At 34.4% G+C, this 12,184-nt stretch overlaps 1 protein-coding gene across 12 annotated transcripts in view; it reads left to right on the top strand.

Annotated features, from left to right (window-relative positions):
• Positions 1 to 12,184, top strand: part of CEP170 (centrosomal protein 170) — a 101,059-nt gene that overhangs the window by 59,558 nt on the left and 29,317 nt on the right. For 10 of the 12 annotated variants that reach the window (XM_027684012.1, XM_027684003.1, XM_027684021.1 and 7 more), the window contains 2 exons: positions 5,043 to 5,192; positions 11,464 to 11,590. In XM_027684012.1, the coding sequence (XP_027539813.1) occupies positions 5,043 to 5,192; positions 11,464 to 11,590 (277 nt within the window). The remainder of the gene's footprint in view (positions 1 to 5,042; positions 5,193 to 11,463; positions 11,591 to 12,184) is intronic. The other 2 variants (XM_027684064.1, XM_027684098.1) reach the window with 1 other exon arrangement.

Below are 12,184 nucleotides of genomic sequence, written 5' to 3' on the forward strand. Positions count from 1 at the left end.
ATTATTATTATTATTATTATTATTATTATTATTATTATTATTATTATATGTTCACCTCAAGTATAGTTCATCTATGCTACAAAAAGTATCAATTCACTGGAGGGCAGGGGAGTGGGGGAAGGGAGAGACAATCCAATCACTAAAGCTAGCTTGTATGAGAGCTGTGTTTCAGCTATGGTGACAAGCGGGTGAGTTCTGAGTCATGATCTGTTTTCGAGGGGAAGATGTGTATGGCCTGCCAAAACAGATTACTCTGCTTTCTACAAAACTGACCCTTGCCAAACAGGGCAAGGCATGTGCTCAGACTTGGTCCTGTAGCTCATACTGTCTCCAAAAATATGCCAGTACTTTTTGCAATGATTGCATCTTGTTTGTGTTGTGTTACATAGGTTTTGTTAATTCTTGTTTGTGGTTCGATAAATAATTTTTAAAATTACTGGTCTATATAGATAAAGTTTTATTCTCAGAATATTGGAAATACTATTGCTGAGATAAAGTGATGGAATTTATGAATATCCTCATTAAGGTGCAATTATTTTGCCATCAGTTATTTTTACTTTGCCTCTGTATTTTTCAGGCTGAGTTTGTATTCCAGTAACAGGATGGTGCTATAGTTTTAGCACCAGGGAGTTGCTATAGTTTTAGCCTACTGTTTTGTTCCTTTGTTTTACTGGTTGAACCACAGAATGTAAAAGGGGATCTTTGGAGGGTTTACTGTTCACTGTTTTGAAATTGAAAAGTATCTGTCAGGAACTCCCCTTTTCCCTGCTGATTTAGGATATTTGGGGCTCTCTCAAGACTGGCTCTCTGCACTAAAAGACCTGAGATGCTAAGTTATTATGTAAGATCACTGTTATTAAGGATCATAGAATCACATAAGCTGGAAAAGACTTTAGTAGATCTGTAGTTCAAACCCCTGCTCAAAGCAAAGTTGCCTTTGAGTGACAGGTTGCCCAGGATTTATCCATTTGGGTCTTCACAGCCTACAGGGGCAAAGACTAGGTGACCTTGCTTGGCTGTCCTGTCTGAACCTTGCTTGTTTCAACTTACTTGAGTTATCCCATGTCCTCCTGCCATGCACCACTGTGAAGAGCCTGGCTGCCATCTTGATACACTCCTCATGGGTACTGGGGGGCTGCTATTAGGGAACACCAAAACCTTCCCTTCTCCAAAGTGATTAAAGCCCAGCTTCCCCAGGCTCTTCCCCACGGGTAAAGGGCTCTAGTCTTGACAATCTTGGTGGTCCTTGCTGAGCTCTCCTGATTAGACAGTGTCTCTCTTGTACTGAAGGAAACAAAATGATGCGGTCTATCACCTGTTTAGTCCATTTACTTACGAGGTCAACTGGATTGCAGGTTAAACAAAATTATTTTGACTACATTTCATAGATGGGACTTGACTTTCTACAGCAAGTGTTGTTGTCATTCCCTTGCCATTCAAAATGTCCTGATTTGCAATGGAAATTGTTCCATGCTTCATAACAATAAAATAGTCATTTTTAAATACCACCACCACAGTTTATACCGTATTTCTGACTATTCTACCATGACAAATCTGGCAGGACCCTGCAGGAACCCCGTGTAATGGTGCAACTTGGTGTCACGTCTAGATTTTTCCATCAGTCAACTTACAGGGATTCTGTGAAAATTGTCATCCTGGTTTTTTTTTGTTTTGTAACTTCATGAAACTTGAAGTATTCAGGAGGAAGTAATGTAATTTTCCTGCTAAAATATAATTTCATAAAAATAAATGATAGGGCAAAGCAGGGCAGAAAACTTTTAACTTTCCAGAATGATTGCTTATAGGAAGTTGTTGGTTTGGAAATATCTTTCTCTGGTAGTTTCAGTTTTAAATAACATCTGTTAAAGAAAAAAAACAGTACTAATATCTGTTGGTTCGTTGGGTTTTTTAATATTTTTAGGAATTGTTTTTTATATTTATTTATTTATTTTTTCCCAAGATTCTCTCAAAAAATGCAAGATCATGAGTTTGTGAAAGTCATCATTTACAGTGATGTAAAAAAAGTGTAAAAGAGTCAGGCAAGTTTTTATTTTCCATTGACAGCTGTGTGCTGGATATGTGTGATTTGTGATGGTTGAGAAAGTTCTTGAAGTTATAGATGAATGCATAGAATCCATTTACCTCCTTTATAAAAAATAAAAAAAAAGTCTTTCTTCTCATTTTTCAAATAGCTTGACATACCCATATCCGTACTGTGGAACCTGTCTTCATCTTTTTCTTCCCCAAAACACACGTAATCAAAATAATCTTATAGTTGCTTCTGTTTTAAGCTGTAGCTTCTGCTTCTGACAAATAAAAACTCTACAGAAAGAAACCTCAATCTTTTTGTATAAAAAGATAAGAGATCCTTAGATGCATGTCATCAGCATTTCCTCGGGATTCTCTTGGTTTGATTAAGTTATCTCCTAGACCTCCCTTAAATGATTTTGAAATCATGAAGATATTTAATAAACAGAAACATCTGAAGAATTGGAAGCCTTGAAGAATGTATTTAGTCTTTCTAGGAAGATACAGGTGTCATTCTGTTCAGGTTTCAGTCACAACAGCCTGCTGTTTGCACACATACCTTATTGTAGCAACCCATAAAGTAAAAATTGCGTTTTTCTAAATGGCAGAGAGACAATTTTATCAAATACTGAACATGAGTTCTTTTATCTTTTGTATAGTTTTTGTATTTAAAGTCCCTTTTCAAAGGGATTTTATAAATCATAAGTCTGAAATTTGGTCTGTGGGCTATATCACACTTGTGTGAATCTTGTGAGAAGAGTGTAGCAGTAGAACCTTACAGTTGCGTAGCAGTAGAACTTGGACGGGGACAAGGGCAAGCACATATCAGTGTTCTTAGATGTAGAATGAAATTGTAGTACAAAAATACACGTTTACTGAAGATGTTTTCCCTGTCTAATAATACTGTCCCCAAATATTTTGTTTATCTTTTTGGATATCCCCACTGTATATAGAGAAGGAACATTAGAATTAGTATTAGGAGGTAAATCTATTATATGGGTCTTATTGCTACCCATATTATCTTTCACAGAAAAAAAAATAGACAATATTCAGATTTGGTTTTGCTGTAATTTCAGTAATATCACAGTAATAACCCAGTTTGCTTAAACAGGAGTTCAGTATCAGAAAAGGTAAGAGTGAAAGAAGAAGCATTAGATGCTGTTATTTGTGATAGAAGTAAAGAAATTTGACATGGTAAATCAATGTGCTGTCAGATAATATGAAGCAATTTACAGGCAACAATTTGCTCCTGTAGCCCTGATTAGATATGGAAGTGTGGAATTAATATTTTCCTTCAGGTGCTTATGCGATAAAAACAGAATTTCCTCTCATTTAAAAGAACATGTAAAACTTGTAATCAATGGAACTGTGCTACACAAAGAAAGTGTCTGAAGAAGAGTGATATATTAAAAGAAAAGAGTCAGTGGATGATAATTGGTTTGCATCTTCAAAAATTGCTACAACTGTGCGAATCATATCATTAAATCAAAAAATTTTCATATCACTCTTTTTTTAAAAAAAGTAAATAAACATTTCTGAATACTCTTAAGCATTTTCTGATTAAGTGTATCCAGACATAATTTTTGTATGAATTGAAAATTGGGGAGCATGCCTGCATTGTAAAATGGCAGGAAAGTAGGCTTTTTTCATGAGAGCGAAATACAAATGCATTTGAGAAAGCTTCTTCAGGTATAAATGTATAAATGCTATAGCAGGGTCTTTCTGGACAATTAGAACAGCATAAGCAGTTGAATGGCAGGGTGCTTAATTATTATTTTTTCCTTTGTCTGCGTCTCAGAAACTAACATTATAGTTTGTGGCCATCTAGTGGTGAATCCATTTTTAAACACACTAACCTTGTTCAGAATTGTAGTAGACCAGTCCTCAAGCTTTCCTGTGCAAACATGAATTACAGAACACTTTTGGGGAAAAAATAATGCTGTACTACTTTTTCTCTTTTGCCCTAGTAGTATTTTTTACAGGAGGATAACATCTGTGAAGATCATTTCCTTCTTTCCCTCTCTTTGTCTTTCTATAAGACACAGCAATTTTTTATGTTAACAGTTTCTTTTTAGTTTCCAATTTTAATGTGTGTGGAAGGTTCATTTTATTCTGTAAATTTTTTTTTTAATGTCTAAGTCCTTGGTAGTAGAGTAGTGAATTTGTTAGGCAGAAATTTAAAAATTTTATAAATTACATGTTTCCAAGATACAAAATTCTCTGAAATATCTCTGAAGTATACATCAATTCTGAAATCATGTTCCTTAGTATCTGTGACTCACAAGAAATCTGACAGACAGTATTCTGGCTCTCCTGCTTAAGTCCTTATTACTAAATTGCCAGGGTAATAACATTTTTCTACAATTTTTTTTCTGAACAACGGTTTTAAAATGTCATGGGAAAATTATTTTTGTCATAAGTGGAAGGGATTAATATAAGCATCATTAGGAAACAGTGTAGTAAAAGAACTGTGGCAAGTCATATCTTGAATGAGATGAGTCTACATGGTTCATGAGGCCTGGTGGACTTTTAACATCTGCTAAGTCCCTAACAAATGAAAAACTGAAATTTTGTTTGTATTAGAGAAATAATTCAATAAGTATATTAGTAGCAGATGTAAGCATTTGTATTTCTTGTTTTCACTAGGTAATAGCAAAAATTTGGAAATTTTGTGGTTCCAGTATTGTTTTTTTCCTTAATTGATAAAATGTTTTTTTTAATGATTTTGCTTTTACCCTTTGTTTCTTTCATCGAAGTGTCATTTTTTTCATATCTGACCATTCCAACTAGCAGTTCCTTGAATTTTCACGTTAATATAGACTTCCACTCTTTTTTTTAATTACTCTAGATATTTCTGATATTTAATTTGTAGAATTCACCAAGATGACAGATAAGCATAATACAACAAAACCTACTTAAATTCACTCTCCAGCATGCCACCATCCATCCATTAACATTGAACATTGTATCAGGATGGTATTGGGTTAATGAATGTAATGTTGTTTCATTTTCAGGTGTTTGGAGTGGATGACAGCCAGGATTATAATAGGCCTGTTATCAACGAGAACCAGAAAGATTTAGTAAAAGATTGGGCTATAAATTCTGCTACAGTAGTGCTGGAAGAAAAAAGACCACTGAGTACAACTGGATTTCTTGACACAGAGGTAGAATTTAATTTTTGACGGTCTTCTTTTTTCTTCCAATAAGAGAGAGCACTAAGAACTGACCAGTAAGTGTTAAACAGCAAACAAAATCTTGCCTGGAAAACATTGGCTCAGATCTATAAGTATTTTATTTTTCTTAGGCCTTTATTGCATTATCAAAACTTCTCCGTCAGAGAAGGCACGTTACATTGTGAAGGTGTTTTAAACTTTGCTACCTTTCCATGTGTACTAACACCAGTGTATTGGAAATGTAGCAGGAGTTTCCTTGGAACATACATTGGCACAGTATACACTACTTGTAAATTATGCAACAGAACTGAAGAAAAGCTGATTATGTTTTATAGCCCAAAAAAAGTAATTATACTAAAATTTAGAAATAAGATGTATGCATTTAATGTGTGATACAAAGTCAGCTAGGAAAAAATGGTGGATAATACTTTTCAGATTCTTTTTCTGAAGCCAGAGGACTTTAGGTTTTTACATTCACAGTTTTTCTCCAGTGAGATGCCACTCATAACGAGTCACTTATATTAATTGCTTTAAAAGCAGTATAATTTAATAAGTTAGTGAAAGATTAAGCAGAGAAAAATGCCTGGCTTTATATATGGCTCAGAATATGCACACAGGCTAGATATTAATGGTATTTCATATTGAAATCTTGGGAGACATTCTGATATTGTGATGGATAAACTGTAACTTGAAATCTGTCTGGAACAGAACGGGATCACACTGAAGCAGAATTAATCTGGTAACAGTAATGAAGCACATCACACTAACTTCTACTTCCATTGGGAGACTGTTTCTGAAGTATGATCCTATAAATTAGCAAACTTTATAAATAAGCATTTTTTAAAAATGTATCAGGAGCTGAAAGTATGACATAGTGTGCCTGCTATGCAAATACATTGATTTTAGTATCTACAAATCTGCTTCTCCTAGAGAAGGTATGATTTATCATGGTTGTATTCTAGTTACTGTGAAGTCTTGAGACACTAAGTTTATCACTCTGTCTAGAGGAGTATCTTTGACTAGTTTCCCTAAGATTACTGCTTTGTCAATTATTACCATATAGCATAGGCATATCAAGTGGAAAAATTTGCCAAACTTTGCCTTTCACCTTGCTGCTTTACACAAATCTGCAACCACATTCTTTCTCTCCTTTTTTTACGCCTTTTGCAGCATTCAGCTCTTTTGTGCCTTATCAGTTTTCAAGAGTATTGATATTTTTCGACTTTTATAATTTCATAAGCAGGGTATGTGATATATTTTATAAACTTAATAGGGATTTCCAGGTGTCATATTTTGCAAATAACAGGCTTTGATTTTAGAGGACTGAGACTTCTTCTGCAATCATAGGGCAGGTTTAAGAAACCTTCTGGCAACAACATACTAAAACTCACTTTGATTTAGGTTGAAATTACAAGAATTGTGCCATTTTATTACTGTGGCTGCATTAAAAGGTCTTTGTATATTACAATAGAATAGGTTATTAGCATAATTTAAAATAATATTACAAGTTATGTTGATGGGGAAAAAATGAAAATTGTTTAGTAAGTTAAGGAGGAAAACCGACATAAGCGATGTGGATATAGCAAGGATTAGTGTAAGAAGAGTCAAGAACAGATGAAGGTGGAAGAAAAGCTTGTCAGAAAAAGTTAAAAACAGAAGTTGGTTGATAGATATGTAGAAGTAAAAGAGAAGCTAGTTCAAAAAATTAGAGTTGTGTTTTGTAGGGAAATAATGGGAAAACAATCGTGAGGATAACTACTGAGAGAAGATTGTTGTATCTAAAGTCTTGCTGCCAAAACTTGCTCTCAGTTTGTTTTGTCATTAGGAAAGAGAGAGACAAATGTGTTTGATTGGTAAAGTATGTGGGTGTCATGTTCTCATATACAAACTTTTCTGCTTGTGGGTTTTGGAAGACTTATTGCATTACTGAGGTGCAGATCATAAGTTAATAAACCTAATTGAAGATCTTGGCTAAACAGTCAGGTACAGTCAGGGTAGCTCAGTGTTCCATCCACTCAGCTCAATTGCATCCACTCAGATTGTGGGTGGACCTTATTCCAGCTGCCCATCACAGTTATTCTTGTAGATGGTTTAGCAGAATGAGGTGAAGCCAGAACATGATTGACATAGAAAAAACAAAGAATAGAAATTTAAGAAATTTCAATTAAGGAAGATGGAAAAGATGGCCAAGGTAGGGCAGGTTCACCTAGAGTCGCTTTGGGGGTTGAAAATTTATTCTGAACTTAAATGTCTTAAATATACAGGGCTTGTGAAGTATCATGAATAACATACTTGGAAAAGACCTAGAAACTGCTTTTCTTATTAAAGAAATTCTCAGCTTTTCCTTTGATATGACAATCTTTAGTACTTTGGAGTAGTGTTTGTCATAAGACTAAATAAAATGCAGACTGAATGTCATTACACGGTTGGATTGAGACTGAATAATCTGGTTCTTGCCTTTTCAATGATTAGATATAGGCAATAAAAGTACTAAATCCATCTATTTAAAATATTTAAATGTTTTTATTTTCTATATTATAAGCTGCCACTTGCCAACCAAGGTAAGTGTGATTTAACAACAAAAATTAAATAAGGTAGAGAACAAAGAGAGTATTACTGTTGTTGTTATTATTATTTATTCTTACTATGTGAACTTGATAAATTAAAATACTGCAGACATTTGGGCTATCATTTATCCATCCAGCTTCATTTAATTTTCAGTGGTCAGTTGTCTAAACACAGCTCTTAAATAATGGTTTATCAACATTGTCTTTGATGTGCTTCTGTTTTTTGTTTGGTTTGTGGTTTGTTTGGGTTTTTTTTTTATTTTTTTGTAAGACTAAAGCACAGTTAGAAACCTGGTTCTTCATCTCCAGGGTCGTCAGTGCCACTGACTACAATGTTCCTGTTGCAGTTTCGAATGCCCATTTCATGTCTTTCCCACTGAAGATCAACTAAATAGTACTGCTGACATTCTGAATATTGAATAACTTCATTCATGTAAATGTTTGCTTTATTGCTTCTTAGAAGTAGAGTATTTAGAGGCTGTATTTCCTTTTCATTTGTCGTCTCTAATTACACTAATTTCCTGTCCTTCTGTAGAGCAAACCATTCAGTTTGAAGTTTGATACTTGCTTTTTTGTTTGAACTTAGATGCTATACTGAAATGTAGGATGATGTGTCATCAATATCATATGGCTATGAAAAGGCAAATAGGACCCTTGGATGCTTGGGAAATGTATTGTTAATACAAAAGGGCAGTATTATTGCCATGGTGAAGCTTCTTCTGTAATAATGGCACTGGAATTGTTACTATTCTTGGTTAAAAACAGTGAATACAAGTCTAGAGAAGGAACAAAGAAGTCTACTCAGATTATTAAGGGAATGGAGCTTTACCTTACAAGAACAGATGAATGCTGTTCATTTAGTCTACCAAAGTAGTAGCTGAGATGGGTACAATTGCTGGGGTTTGATGTATAAATGGAGTAAATGTAACAGAAGGAAATAGAACTGTTTGAGGTAGGTGTCAGTGTTGTTCCCGGAACAAATTGAAGATACTGACTGTAAATAAAGCATGTACAGAAACTTGTAAAAAGATCATCACCCCTGGAGGAATATAGTTCTGGAGCAGGTGGAGTGGGGAGGGACTAAAAGAACTACTTTCAAGACAGCACTTCAGTTTTTGAAAAGGTGACATAATACGATTCTTACACCTTGAACTGACTGGAGTTATGTATCTGAAAAGACATCTTTACATCTTTTTTTTTAAAATTTAATTAATTTCAGCTAGTTGAAATTTATTTTTAAAAGAATATTATTCTACTCTGAAATGCCAAGTATTAGAGATGCTTCCAGGTATAATGTGTGTGCTGTGGATTTTTTTCAGGTGTGGAGCCTGAAACCCTAAGTCTTCAGGCTGAATAATCAGTCCACAGAAATCTGTCAGTATATTTTCTAAAGATTTATTACTCCTATTGATTTTGTGTGTGCAATAAGCATAAGGGAAAGCAGATTTAACCTGAAGTTAAAAGGGTGGTAGCTGATATGTAAACTCAGCTTTTCTGAAAGACAAGGAAATTCTTTTTGTTACTCAAGAGAAGATTTCAAGGAATGCTTACTTGAGAACCTGTAAGATGCAAATTAATATGGATTATAGGAAGAGCATTAGGATAACTATGTGTGACTTTTTAGATCTGTGTTTTATAAACCACACTTTTTCGATGTGCTTAAACTACTATCAGAAGAAACTGCTTTTCATAGCTTTGTTGTTTTTGCTTGTATATGTGGAGAGTTAGCAAAGCACACATTTACAGTCACTGCAATGTAGAAACCATTTTGGGCAGTGTAATTACATTCAGAGAAAACTAATTTATCATGTTGCTTTACTACAGTTAATCTGTGAAGTCTTTAATATGTTTCCCCATTTTGAAGTAGAATTCAGATTTCTGACACATCTATCTCTGAAATTGGTTAGGTGGTACAGAAGGAACTAATTGGAGTTTTCTATACCAAAGACAATTGGGATGTCTATCATGTTTGGATTTGACTGTAGTTAATTGTTTTATTAAAGATGGAAGTTCACTAGTACAGACAGGAAATAGAGAAAAGAAAGTTTAGAGATAAGAAAGAAAAATGAGGTTTCAGCAGTAGTTGTCAATGCATAAATGCTGCATGCACAGGGTTTTTGTAATGTTCTTCCTGGCACCCTTTTCCTTGCATTGTGTTCAGGAATGCCCATAAATAACAAACATTGAATTGCCTTCCTTTGCTTTTACTAGACTTGAATTTTGTAACGTTTTGATTCTAAAAAATTAATTCAAAATGTGGAAATTTGTATAGTAGTTCAAACAAATTACTTGGTGCATCTCTGAGTTACTACATTCTTAATATTGTGGAAGAGATTCATGATGTTGCACTTGTTTGCATTAATCAGGAGTAATTCAAGATCTAAATTCAAGTTTTTCAAAAGTCTAAGTAACTTTTAATTTGAAAGAAGTTATTATACACTAGGTGACATTGTTCACCATTCCATTTCTGCTAAATTTTATAAAATATATAGTTTGTTCCTGGTCAAAGACTCAGAGCGGCCAAGGCATTAGGCAAAAATCAGTCTTTTTAGTAGAAGTGTGAAGATTTGAAGAGGCAGCAGAGCTTCAGCTGACCTTTGGAACAGCTCCTACAAGTGTCTTTATTAAGCAAGTTACTCGTATCTCCACAGCTTTCCCATCTCTTTTATTGCTCATTTGACTTGCTGATGGTTATGTAACTCCTTTGGAACTATAGGCAGTGACTTCTGTCATTTGCAGTACTTTGTCTTTTGAGTACAATAAATTAGACTATCTAAATTTCTATAAAGCCTTTGATAGTGTACAGCCTGTGTGTGTGTGTGTGTGTGTGTGCATGTGCAGATATATATGCATTGGCAGTTGCCAGATGTCTTTATTTGGAGATATAAGCAAGAGAGACTAATATATTTGATAACGCAGTAATGTTACATTATATTTAGAAAATCCGTTTTTGAAAAAAAATTATATAAGAACACAAGAAGATGGTTTAATTTTATACTTTTTTACATTTTAAAAATTTTCAAAGTTTCAAAAGGCTTACCATCAAGAAAGTAAATGAATTTTCTTTCTAGTTTAACTGCAAAAAAAATTATCAGATACTGATGACAGTGACTTCACTGTTACCCAGTAGGATGGTTTAAATCTAATCTTTGCTTCCTTTTTGTTTAAACCAAACAAATAATATGAGCTTCCTTTCCTTTCCATCGTAAGTTACCTTACTCTTTCAGTCCTTAAGGTAGTCTTTCTATAATGAAGTAAATATAATATTTCATCTGGACAGGAGGGTCTTCCAAACTGGTAAAATGTCACTTTCTTGTCTTCCTGAAGCACATTTTTAATTTTTTAATGCACCCCCACACCCCATGTTTTTTTCCTGCACTTCTGAGCTGAGGACTGAAATAACCTGATCTTAGAACTAGCGAATGTTCTGATATATTTTTTATAGGTTCTGATGTTTAAAAGTTCACTGCAGTAGGAACTGTTGTTTATTTGGTACTGATTCTGCAACTATATAGATTTTGTTTGTTTGTTTGCCATTCTAGAGCTGGGAACTCCAAAATTTATTGAGGTAAACTATTTTTTCAACTTCCTCCAGGAAAATAGTATCTGACATATTTATTCAGGAAAAACCTGGAAAGATGGCATGCTTTTTATCAAACAGTTGTAATTTTCTTCTGTTTTTTTTTCTTCCTTAGGAAGGTTCTACTAATCCTGGAGGTAAACGTTGGGTATCGCAGTGGGCCAGTTTGGCTGCTAATCACACACGTCATGACGAAGATGACATGAGATTGGAGTCATCTGTGCCTGCTCCATTAGAAAATGGTATTAAAAATGTTCTTGTTGTCATATTTCTGCTGAAGAAACCTAAGAAAGGGAGAAAAAAGTGATTATGTACGCTACTTAAGCAGCTTTCTTACTCTTAATACCTCATCTTCACCTGAAGTTCTTAGCAGAAACAGTGTAAAAACAAGCTCAGTGGTAGTGTTGTCTGGCATGGCAGATGAGTGCCAGGATTACACTGAATGTTACTGAAAAAGGAAAGTTAAAAACTGTTTAATATTAGAGAAACTTTCACTTGACTGCAGTTTGGGTTGGTCTGCACAGTATGTTTCTTTCCCTACATCTTTCTTGGTACTGGCCCCAAATTATACTTTAGTATAATGACTGTTAAACAATCCAACATTGAGAGACCAGTATTCAGCTGAAGCATAGTATCCTTCCCTGCCTTGGAAGTACAAAAAACCTTCTATGTTTCTTGAAAATGACAGAAACCTTAGCAATGAACAACTTTATCTCCCTTTCTTGTAGTTCAGGCTATGTCTCTCCATAGTTATTCACATTTCTGATTTTTAAGCAGTTTGGTTTTTAACATCTACACTCTTGACTACGAAGGAGTTGCTTACCTTCCTCCCAATT

The sequence above is a fragment of the Neopelma chrysocephalum genome, unplaced genomic scaffold (assembly GCF_003984885.1).
Source record: "Neopelma chrysocephalum unplaced genomic scaffold, ASM398488v2 Primary Assembly neopelma1_23, whole genome shotgun sequence".
Classification (NCBI taxonomy): domain Eukaryota; kingdom Metazoa; phylum Chordata; class Aves; order Passeriformes; family Pipridae; genus Neopelma; species Neopelma chrysocephalum.